The sequence below is a fragment of the Episyrphus balteatus genome, chromosome 1 (genome assembly GCF_945859705.1).
Source record: "Episyrphus balteatus chromosome 1, idEpiBalt1.1, whole genome shotgun sequence".
NCBI lineage: Eukaryota > Metazoa > Arthropoda > Insecta > Diptera > Syrphidae > Episyrphus > Episyrphus balteatus.
Window position 1 is genome coordinate 108,951,607 of NC_079134.1, and position 12,630 is coordinate 108,964,236.

Below are 12,630 nucleotides of genomic sequence, written 5' to 3' on the forward strand. Positions count from 1 at the left end.
ATTATCTTATTTATTCTAGCCTGGTACGCTGCTCGCGCTAAATTTTAGCTGAGATAAAATTCCCATACAAGTTATCGATAACTTGTATAGGATCCATTTTATCTCGGCTAAAAATTTTCGATAATTTGTATGGGAGCTAAAATTTAGCGCGAGCAGCGTACCAGGCTTCAAAAATGGAAAACAAAGAAGAAACAACAACTTTAATTCCGTTTTCCCAAAAGTAGCCGAATGTAACATACGACAATATTTTATTGAGGCGACGATTTTTAAAACGCTTTACAAAGTTAAACAACACAAAAAAAAAACAACACTCTTTAGGTCTTCACACAAATGATTTTTTATTTTTTTTTACTTTTTAGTGCACACAAAAATTTACTTACCTTAAATATTTAATAAATGTTACTTAAAATAAAAAAAATAAATTTAATTTAAACAAATATTATTTTACTTAACCACGTGACACAAGAAAAGCAAGGAGCTTTAAATTTTTTTTCTCTTGAAGCCTGGTACGCTGCTCGCGCTAAATTTTAGCCGAGATAAAATTCCCATACAAGCTATCGATAACTTGTATGGGATCCATTTTATCTCGGCTAAAAATTTTCGATAATTTGTATGGGAGCTAAAATTTAGCGCGAGCAGCGTACCAGGCTTGAACCAAGCTAATGTTTGTGAATCTGTGGAACGGTAAATACAATTGTTTTCTTGTTTTGTTTTTTTTTTTGCTATTCTATTGTCTGAGGTTTTACCTTTCATATGATACCAATTTTGTTGGATTTGAGAGACATATATTTTTCATTAAAGTACAGCTAGAAGCCTGGTACGTTGCTCGCGCTAAATTTTAGCTCCCATACAAATTATCGAAAATTTTTAGCCGAGATCCCATACAAGTTATCGATAACTTTGTATTTCAGCTAAAATTTAGCGCGAGCAGCGTACCAGGCTTAGATTGCGAAAATTGCACACTGTGCGCTGCTCGCGCTAAATTTTAGCTCCCATACAAATTATCGAAAAATTTTAGCTGGGCTAAAATGAATCCCATACAAACTATCGATAACTTGTCATTGAGGCGATTGGTTTTAACTATCGATACTATCGATAGACTATCGATACTATCGATGCTTAAGCAACCTCAGTTCAGCCAGCTCCAGCTCTTCTTCACTACACAGGTTTCTTATGTCGTTTTCCAAAATTCAAGGAGTGACACTCCTAGCTATATAATCACTCCAAAAGGAGTGATTTCAAATTCCAAAATTGAAAAAGGAGTGAATTTTTGGAGTGAATTCTTCACTCCCAAAATTTTGAAGGAGTGACGGAGTGATTACCAATACTTCTACATTTGACTTCATGGACTGCTTGTCAAATTGTTGGGTGGTTGTTTTAACTTTTTTTTGTGAAGGAAATTATATTTATTTACAAAAAAAATTCAATAAAGTATTGTAAAAATCACTAAAAGTGAATTTAAAAGATTGTGTTATTATTTTATTCATTATTTCGTATTACAAACACATGCAAAGCAAACGTCAAATCACTCCACTTGTCAAATTCTTCGTGAACAAATTCCAAAATTGCACGAAAAAGGAGTGATTCACTCCCATAATTTTGGAAAACGACATTACTTGTTATTTATTTTAACACTGAAATCCGTGAAAATAATCAAATATAATCGAATATAAGCAAGCACAAATAAAAATATTTGCTATTATACGCATAAGGAAGACACATTTTTTTAACAATTTATTCTCAGTAATATAAAGGTTAGAAGTTTTTAATCACATCCAATGACAAGTTCTGTAGATAAAACGAGATACAGGCGCAGACTTGCTGCTATTTCATTTTTATCAAATATTTCCCTTGATGGAACACAACGCGATATACGTATTGGATCTAATATCTGCGCTTTGCATAATGGATCTTCCTCCGCAGGAAAAGTTGAGTTTTGCACGCTTGAAACTTCACGATTCAAAGCGTCGGAAAGCCATAATAATAATAATAATACGCAAGAGAATGAATCTAAAAATTTGATAATTCAGTTGATTGCAGTTCAACCGGAAAAAGGAAAAGTAAAAATGCTTTTTGGCAAAAGTTCTGAAGGCTTATCGGAGAGTAGTGATTCGGATAGTGTTAAAATGCCGACGAAAGTTCCATCTGCAGTACATTATCGAGAAAGGTAACTTTATATCAAATTCGATAGGTATCTTAAATTTTATTATTAAATTAAAACCATCAACCCGACTATCGAAGTCGTTTTTATTTCGTCTTCCATTTGCCAATAGTGGGTTCACATTATATGTGTTCAACGACGCTGTTCTTGACTGTTCCGGACAGAAAAGAACAGCTTTTTGATGTTCATTGAGGTTTTTCTGTTCTGATGAAAATTCACACAACTTATAATTTGTTGTTTTTTTTTTTTTTTAATTTGACTGACGTTTAAATGACTGTTCTAACGGCTCGCGTACACCAAATCAGTCATCGGCCGAATTATGCTCGGGCGTTGTCGGCTGAATTCGGCCGATAGAACCAAGCACATAGAAAAAAAAAGAGAGTGCGTACACCAATGAAAGTGACATCGTCCGTTGACGTACGTTGACGCCCGATTATAACCGATCAACCCATGATACAACTAAACAGATAGCGCACTCGCGTTTATAATTTTGTTTCGTTCTGCGCATCTACGTCACAGACTCTCAAAGAGCTTGACATTTCTTCTTCAGCATAGGAATTCAAAGCAATACATGTCAGTATTTTGGTTTGCAGTTTTCTTTTTTATATTAAAATGTTAATATACATTTATTTTTTCATAAATGGATTTAAAAGTTTAAAAAATTGTTTTTTCTTGTCGATTAAAGCAATTTTATGTTGTTTTTATCAATTAAACGCACCTTAAAAGTAAATACTAAATGCAATACCAACAGGAATTAGAGTGAAATCGCGCCAAAAATACCTACTTGCCTCAACTCAGTGACGTCATCGACGAGCACAAAATTGTGAAAAGCAACACCAAACATGCGCAATGCCATATCTTTAGTAGTTGTATCATGCGATCAACCGGCATAATCGGAACTTGTTTGGATTTTTCGTCCGTTATCGGGTTGATTTATACATACAGTAGCGAGCAAAAAAATGCAAACGATAAAGGTTAAAAGAGTTTTACATGATAACTAAGTTATTTTACATCGTTATACTACCAAATTTGGCACACAATATTGAAAATGTTTTATTTTCACGAAACAGAGTCGATTTGTGGAATATCTTACTTCAAGACAATTATTTGGTCAAAAGTCTGCCTAAATATGCGTTTTTAGCCGAGCAAAAAAAATGCAAATGTGTAAAAAACAATAAAGTATAATGATTTATTCATATTTTTTGTTTATGTTTTTGGTTTTTTAGGTTCATATTTTATTAATATTTTGTTGGGAACCCTTTTTTTGGTATTGAGTCTATTAAAGACTATCATAAATTTTATGGTATTTGTTCACATTCTGATCAAATTTGCTCCATCATAACTGTGCATTTTGAATGTTTTCGCTTTCTCATCACCCGATCTACAAGATCCTACAAATTTTCTGTGGTATTGGGGTCGGGAGATCGCGTAAGACACTTCAGAACAGCAAAATTGGTCATTTTCAAAAAGCTTTTTTCTAACCGGCTGGTGTTTTTGGGGTCGTTATCTTGTGTTAAAGTTACGTAATAACATATTTCCAACTGAAAGGCCCAACCCACAGAATCCGTTGCGTCCGTTGCGCCGATGTTTTCAACTGACAGCTCGATAAAATACACACGTTCTTATGGGAAGCGACCCATAAGCGACGGATCGGACGGAGGCCGACGGATTCGACGGAAGAAGTAACCCAAATTTCTACTTTTTCATCCGTCGTATCCTTCGACATTGGTTGTCAAGAAGAAAATGTAATAAAAGTAACATTTAATGATATATCTAATAATGTATATCAATTAAATATCTAAATTCTGTTGTGGAGTTCAATTTTACAGTGCCACAGTCATACCTACAACTAATAATTTGTTCTTAAAAATTGTTTTTAATTGAAGAGGAAGTACCTACATGAAATCTAGTCGCGCATTTTATTTTATTAAAAAAAAGAACGACGATAATAGTTAACAATTTTTGCATCAGAACTTCCTTAGTGCACATTCAGAGATAAATTATCGAACACACCTTGGAATTTGAAGTGAGCTGTCATAAAGCAATCCGTCATACGACGTATTCTATGGGTCACCCCTTGCTGTCCCATCCTTCAACTTCAACGGATTGGTTGACGCAACGCACGCAACGGATTCTATGTGTTGGGGCCTTATGGGTATCCCCTTTCTGTCCCATCCGGCAACCTCAACGGATTGATTGACGCAACGGACGCAACAGATTCTATGGGTTGGGGCCTTCACCTCCATGATATGAGTTGAACACTCATGAGATTGTTGATGTGTCAAAGTGGATGTTTTGTTTACAAAACGAACACAAAGATTTTTTTCTTTTGAAATAAGCCTAAAAAATGAAAATAAAAAGAGATTTTTGTAATTTTATGATGCCAGAGAATTTATTTTGATTACAAAAACATAATTTTTTGTATTCTCAAAACAATTTTTTTTGATAGTTTGACAGTTTAACAATATCAAACAATAAATCGTTCTTAAATGATTTGTAAAAAACCGTACAATTTCTAACAATGATACATTAACAATATTTTTTGATATAACAACCATAGTTGACTATTTTTAGAAAAAGAACGCATCTCTGCTGTTCATAAACGTCATTTATGTCGTCAACGTTGCGTCGGGCAGATTGCGCGGAGCGCAGCCAAAATTTTATGACTGCAGAACTCGCGAAGAAGTTTATTTGGCTTTTGTTTTTATTGTTAATAAATGTAAATATTGTAAAAACAAAATGCAAAGCAAACATATTAATTAGGTTGGTGCAAAAAATGTTTCTTTTTTCATTTTTCGAAAAAATTTAGATTTTAATGATACAGACAATTTCTAAGTCGTGTTTTTTGATACAACGAGTTTAAATTGATTTTATTCGTATTAGGGTGACTAAAAAATTTTAACTTCTACAGTTTCTTGTGAAATTCGAACAAATTCGGCGTGGATATTATTTTGACCAAATTATCGAGGAAAAAAAATGTACATAAGGGTGGTTCATTTTTATTGAAAATAAAAATAATTTTCACTACATAGAAAGTTTTTAAGACATGGTTTATGAAATATAATGTAAAATTGAGTAGGCATTTTCGCATTAGGCAGCTCAGAAACATTTTTTTTTTATAATAAGCGCGCACTAAAGGGATTAATGCACCCTTAATATGGTGAACACAGTACGAGCATTAGGAAAATAGGGAGGGGTTTGAAAGGAGATACCGATGAAGTTTTGAAGTTTTGAGTTTTGAAATGGGTTGGGAAAACAGAGGCGGGTAACGCATTCCACATTCGTGTAGTGCGGCTGAAGAAAGAATCTCTGTATTTGACGGTACGTCGGAAGTTGGACTCTAGGGTAAACTGATGAGCATTCCTTGAAGCGCGAGTATTACGGTTGAATTGTTTCAGGGGAGGAATGCAACTAGCTATTTCATCGGAGCACTGCTTATAAAAATAACGATAGAACAACGTGAGACATGAGACGTTACGACGGTGCTCGAGAGACGTAATTGTATCAGTTATTGATCTATCACCTATCATTTTTATAGCTCTATTTTGTATTCTATCCAAGAAACTCAACGAGGTTATTGGAGCACCTGCCCAGATGTGGGAGTTATATTTAAGCTTTGGACGAATGTACGCCTTATAAATAATTGCTAGATCAAGGGGCAGAAAAATTTCTTGCATCTTCGGAGGAAACCTAAACATTTCGCAGCGGACTTAGCGGTGTCGAATATGTGTTCATTCCACAGTAGGTGGTTTGTAATACACATACCGAGGATGGAAAACTTTTCGGTTTCCTCGATGCAAGTACCACTCATGGATAGTGGCATGGGAGACATGTTCCGCTTTAATGATAGTAAGCAGCATTGAGTTTTGGAATCATTAAATTCCAAGCTATTTCTTATTTCCCATTGGACAATGCTATTAAGATCAGAATTTAATGAGCTTATCATATTTAGCCGTTCAAGATCCACTTCCGAAGAACTTGGGCGAAAATCAGGAAACGAATATGAAAAACTGAGAGTACTATTATCAGCAAAACAGTTGAGTGGATTAGAAGCTTCAGACAGGAGATCATTTATAAATATGAGAAAGAGAGTCGGAGACAGAACGGAGCCCTGTGGCACACCAGCATTTATTTTGTGGGTTTCAGACTTGAATCAATCCAATACGACTTGTATTGAACGGTTCGGAAGGTAATTTCTAATCCAACGAAGAAGAGACTCATCGACGCCAAAAGCACGCATTTTCGAAAGAAGAGCTTGATGCCAAACTCTATCAAATGCCTTTGAAAATTCAAGTGCAACAATCTTACTTTCTCCGAAACGATGTAAAGATTTGTTCCACTGCTCGGTGAGATAAACTATCAGATCACCAGTGAAGCTTTTGTTTCTCTAGATATTTCTTTAGTTGAAAATGAATCAACTTTTCCATGACCTTGGAAAGAAGGGATGTAAGTGCAATCGGTCTGTAATTTGAGGGTGAGGAAGATCGCTTTTTTTAAGGACAGGCTGGACAAATGCTGTTTTCCATCCACTCGGGAAGAGACCAGTAGAGTAGGACAGATGAAAAAGCTTACGCAGTGGTTTTGCCAGCGTAGAAGAACACCTCTTCAGAAATATGGGAGGGATACTATCCGGGCCAGCGGATTTGTGTATGTCAAGATCTTTGAGAACTCTTGCTACTGTACGAGTTCGAAAGAAGATTCGTCCCATGAATCCGATCAGATGAAAAAGCTTACGCAGTGGTTTTGCCAGCGTAGAAGAACACCTCTTCAGAAATATGGGAGGGATACTATCCGGGCCAGCGGATTTGTGTATGTCAAGATCTTTGAGAACTCTTGCTACTGTACGAGTTCGAAAGAAGATTCGTCCCATGAATCCGTTTACGCGCTCAAGTACTGGCGGAGTCATTACACTATCTGGCAATGTGGAGTTGGCAGCAAACTGCCTCGCAAGTAGGTTAGCTTTCTCCAGAGAGCTAGCAAAAGAAGTGTCATTGAAGACGAGCGTAGGAACTGACGACGAGGTAGTATTGCGTATGTTTTTTTGAAATGACCAACAATTTTTACTACCTTTGGGACATTGTAGTATTTTTTGTCTTAATTCTTGATCATGCAAAAATTTGGTTCGTCGAATATGGACGTTGCTGGCCTTTCTAGCTTGTTTGAACTTTTTTCGGTTTTCCTCAGTGGGATTGGCTTTATAACATCGAAAGCTTACCTCTTTAACCCTGATAACCTCTTTGCAGCTCTAATCAAACCATGCATTCTCTTTCGGTTTGATTGTTTTAACCCTATTCGGGATAAAATTTCTCATTCCGGAGAGAATTAAATTTGTTATTATATCAGCACATAGAAAGTTTTTAAGACATGGTTTATGAAATATAATGTAAAATTGAGTAGGCATTTTCGCATTAGGCAGCTCAGAAACATTTTTTTTTTAAAATAAGCGCGCATTAAAGGGATTAATGCACTCTTAATATGGTGAACACAGTACGAGCATTAGGAAAATAGGGAGGGGTTTGAAAGGAGATACCTATGAAGTTTTGAAGTTTTGAGTTTTGAAATGGGTTGGGAAAACAGAGGCGGGTAACGCGTTCCACATTCGTGTAGTGCGGCTGAAGAAAGAATCTCTGTATTTGACGGTACGTCCGAAGTTGGACTCTTGGGTAAACTGATGAGCATTCCTTGAAGCGCGAGTTTTACGATTGAATTGTTTCAGGGGAGGAATGCAACTAGCTATTTCATCGGAGCACTGCTTATAAAAATAACGATAGAACAACATGAGACATGAGACGTTACGACGGTGCTCGAGAGACGTAATTGTATCAGTTATTGATCTATCACCTATCATTTTTATACCTGCACAGATGTGGGAGTTATATTCAAGCTTTGGACGAATGTACGCCTTATAAATAATTGCTAGATCAAACGGGGAGAAAAATTTCTTCATCTTCGGAGGAAACCTAAACATTTCGCAGCGGATTTAGCGGTGTCGAAAATGTGTTCATTCCACAGTAGGTGGTTTGTAATGCACATACCGAGGATGGAAAACTTTTCGGTTTCCTCGATGCAAGTACCACTCATGGATAGTGGCATGGGAGACATGTTCCGCTTTAATGATAGTAAACAGCATTGAGTTTTGGAATCATTAAATTCCAAGCGATTTCTTATTTCCCATTGGACAATGCTATTAAGATCAGAATTTAATGAGCTTATCATATTTAGCCGTTCAAGATCCACGCTTATCATTCCATTAATTTGATAGAATACAGTACCTTGCCATATTATTAGGCCCAAGCGAAAAAAATACAATTTTTCGGTTCAGTTTTTGCTCAGTTTTTAAAGTTTTTGTCGAAATATCTTGAATTTTTTTGTCCCATTTACTTGCGCATATTATGTAGATACGGATTGACTTGAAAAAAGTTTAAAAATTCATACTTTTTGATAAAAATAACGAACAAAAGGGGATAAGCTCCAAAAAACGTACCCTGTGGAATTCACGCCCGGATAATTACCAAACCGGTCCAATACTTAATTTCTTGTACCGAGGAATAACGTGACATTCTTAACTTTATGGCAAGGACCCAATCTTGCATAAATATAGAAGCTTAGAGCCTCGAGCCTATTCCGAAATCGTAGAATCAAAACGTTCCCAAGCTCCTTTTTGTGTTGGTCTGCAGCTATGACGTTTTCCACAATATAAAAAGAACTTCATCCTATCCCTGAGATAGTACAACAGCCAATAATGACTAGAAGATGTTTTTTTATTGGAATAATGTACTTTGAATAGCTGTGCTCGTCTGGTCTTATGAAAAAGAAAAAAACTACCCCAAATCTAAGAACATTTTTTACTTTCCAGACGATCAGAGCTTCTATATTTATGCAAGATTGGGTCCTTGCCATAAAGTTAAGAATGTCACGTTATTCCTCGGTACAAGAAATTAAGTATTGGACCGGTCTGGTAATTATCCGGGCGTGAATTCCACAGGGTACGTATTTTGGGGCTTATCCCCTGTTGTACGTTATTTTTATCAAAAAGTATGAATTTTTAAACTTTTTTCAAGTCAATCCGTATCTACATGATATGTGCAAGTAAATGGGACAAAAAAATTCAAGATATTTCCACAAAAACTGTAAAAACTGAGCAAAAACTGAACCGAAAAATTGTATTTTTTTCGCTTGGGCCTAATAATATGGCAAGGTACTGTAGCTTCAAACCAGGTAGTAGAAAAGAAACCCCGCTCCATCATATTTCCTCCTCCATGCTTCATTGTTTTCAAGCAATAAGGTGATTTAAGAAATCTTCTAATGTAAGGTTTTTCACCAGTGCCCATGATATTAAGTTACGATTCATCGCTAAAACGGGCTATACTCCATTCCTCTACCTCTTTATCCCAAGGAAGATGTTTTTTGTAAACCTTATTGTTTTTTTTTCTGATTCCGAATTGAAAATATGGGTTTTTAGGAGGTTGATAAGTGCATAAATCAGCACCGGCTAGTCGAGTAGTTAAAGTTCTAGCACTTAGTGGTAGATGGAACTCTTGAACTTGTATCTTGTATCCAATTAATGGAATAATGGACCAATACGGTAATACTTTTGAAAGTTATTGTTGCACTTTGTGGAATGGGAAATGTCATATTGTTGGGTCTTTCAGCACGACATTTTGCCAAACACACAGTAAAAACACGTTTAATGATGACAATATTATAGTTATGGATTGCACACTGCTGTCACTCGATTCTAAGCCAAAAGAAAATCTGCAAGATCGTCAAACGCAAAATTAATCGAGAAAATGTTAGGACTGCAGAAGCCATTAACTATTTTACAAAATTTAATTGCGCCAATGCTTCGTCGCACAATGCGGCATTTCGGTCTAAGACCTGGCCAAAAATATTTTGGGACATTTTTCACATCAAATAAGTACCAAATGACTAAAAAGTTATTTGGAAGGAAAATTTTTCATTTTCTTGGTACAGTGAAACCCACTTAAGTGCTTACCTCCCGATTGGCCGTGAAAACGGACATTCCGGTGGCGCATGTGTTTCAAAATTTGTCAAAAAATGGCAAAATCATATTTTTACTATATTTTTTTCTTAAAAACTATTATTACTATTTCTTATAAACTATTTGTAAAATTATTATTTTTAGCAAATATGAATTTAAAATGAAGTTGACATAATCAGTGAAAGTCATGGAGTTGCTGAAGATTTAAAAATCTTTCAGTCAAGAACGCTTGGGCTTTTTATTATTCTCTTTGCCGCACAGTGGTGCCTTTGGTGTTTTTTGGCTTCAAAAATCATTTTTACGGCCATTTCTTGATGAAAAGTCAAGAAATTTATTACACTGAAGTATACAAGTATAAGAAATACGAAAAAGCTTCCAAATTTTGTTTTTTTTACTCAAAATGGTGGTCCCAAAATACCAGAAAGAATGGCGTTTATAGAATCTTCTTTTTCCAAACTTTTTACAAGCTAAAAATTTAGCTAAATTGATGTAAAACAGATGTTTCGACTTTTCAAAATGTGCCAAAGTAGTAAACCGCACTTTTGACCTTTTTTTGTGCTATTTTTGGATTTTTGTTTATAAAGGCCAATTTTTGACATCTTTACAATTTATTTTCATACAAAATTGACTATTTTGGTTTAATATAATTCACTACAAGCTACAACTATGTTTAAAAGTAGTTATTAAGAAAGATGAAAAAAAAAAACATGAAAAAATTGTGCCAACTTAAAAAAAAAAAAACAAAAAAAAAAAAAAATAAAAAAGGTCAAAAGTGCGGTTTACTACTTTGGCATTTTTTGAACCTTGTTTTAAAAATGTTTGAATTTTTTTTTAATTGAATATTAACAGTTGTACCTATTTCAATAGTCGAACATCTGTTTTACATAAATTTAGCTAGTAAGAAAAAAGGTTGGAATCTTTGTCGTATTTCTCTTATAGTACAGGTAAAATATGCATTTTAAAAATAAAAAATTGTTACACTCATGAAACATGACAAAAAGTTTGCTTTTGGCATAAGAACCAAGGACAAAAAAGTCTATAAAAAAGAGGGAGGGGTGAAGGTCAAAAATATAGTGAGCAAAATTGTTTGTGGAATATCATCATAATATCATATTATGAAACATGTTTTTAAGGTATTTTTTGATGCTGAATCTAATGACATACATACATACGATTGCTCTAAGAAAAGTTATAGCCGATTAAAAACAAGGGTGCTTGTTTTTTTACTTCAACAGGTATAATATAACCGAAACTCATGTGACAAACATGCTACACTGATGAAATTCGGGATGAAGGTTTAAAATAGAGCAGGGACAAAGAAAGTTCTTAACAAAATTTTTGGTGAAAGAGTGTTTTTTTTTAATGGGTTGAGTTGTGTGTGAAAAAGGTGTCATAACAGCATGCATACATTTTGTTAATTTTTTAAACTTGGTGAAGAAGTTATGTTTATTTTAAGAACAAAGAATCAACAGAGTCTACAAAATTATTCTGAGTTAGAGGGTTTTTTTTTTTTTTAAGAAACAATGAAATTCGGAATTAGTACCACAAAAACTGGGAAAAAATTGTTACACCAATGAAAATTGGTAAAAATGTTTCATTTATAACAGAAACCAAGAACCCAAGCAGTCTATGCAAATATTTTAGGTGAACGGGTGTTTTTTGGGGAAATAGGGAAAATCAGCGATAAGTCCGATCAAATCTTGTCCGCTAAAAAACACCCTTGCACCCAACTTTTTTGTATAGACTTTTTTTTGTGCTTGGTTCTTATCCCAAAAGCAAACTTTTTGCCATGTTTCATGAGTACAATTTTTGTTTTTTATTTGTTGATTTTATATAGGTACTATTTTACCTGTACTAATACTTATATACTTCAGTGTACTAAATTTCATCAAGAAATGGCCGTGAAAATAATTTTTGAAGCCAAAACACACCAAAGGCACCACTGTGCGGCAAAGAGAATAATAAAAAGCCAAAACGTTCTTGACCGAAAAATTTTTATATTTTCAGCGACTCCATGACTTTCACTGATTGTGTCAGTATCTTAAGAATATGATTTTTGCCATTTTTTGACAAATATTGAAACTCATGTGCCACCGGAAGTCCTTAACCAATTTAAAGCTATTTGTTTTCTACTTAATATACAGGGTGTCCCGTAATGAGATAAGAACATTTTGGGGGATGATTTTTTTGTACAGTGCGGTTCACATGGCTGGAAGATTAAGCATCAAGAAGTTATTTTTTAGTGATTTTCATTCAAAATCTGTTAAAAAAAGTTCTGAGCGCGAAAGAATAAGGGAAAAATGACGCGTTGGATTCCAAAGGTCTTTCCATAAGCCCCATTGCCAAAAAAATAGGATGAAGTGACTATTTTGAAAGAAATTATTTAAAAAACAGTGCCTCCTACGAAAAAAACTTCAAAGGAGGAACAATAGAAGCTTTAACATCTCAGGAAAAATGAAAATGTATG

The 12,630-nt window shown here is 34.7% G+C and overlaps 1 protein-coding gene across 2 annotated transcripts in view; it reads left to right on the plus strand.

Annotated features, from left to right (window-relative positions):
- The first annotated feature begins 1,632 nt into the window (after positions 1 to 1,632).
- The window catches only part of LOC129906394 (CDK5 and ABL1 enzyme substrate 1), a 60,871-nt gene continuing 49,873 nt past the window's right edge, over positions 1,633 to 12,630 (plus strand). Inside the window, exons 1-2 of one of the 2 annotated variants that reach the window (XM_055982152.1) lie at positions 1,633 to 1,928; positions 2,031 to 2,167. In XM_055982152.1, the coding sequence (XP_055838127.1) occupies positions 1,779 to 1,928; positions 2,031 to 2,167 (287 nt within the window). In that variant the 5' untranslated portion in view covers positions 1,633 to 1,778. Of the gene's footprint in view, positions 2,168 to 12,630 lie in introns of both variants that reach the window. The other variant, XM_055982151.1, reaches the window with a different exon arrangement.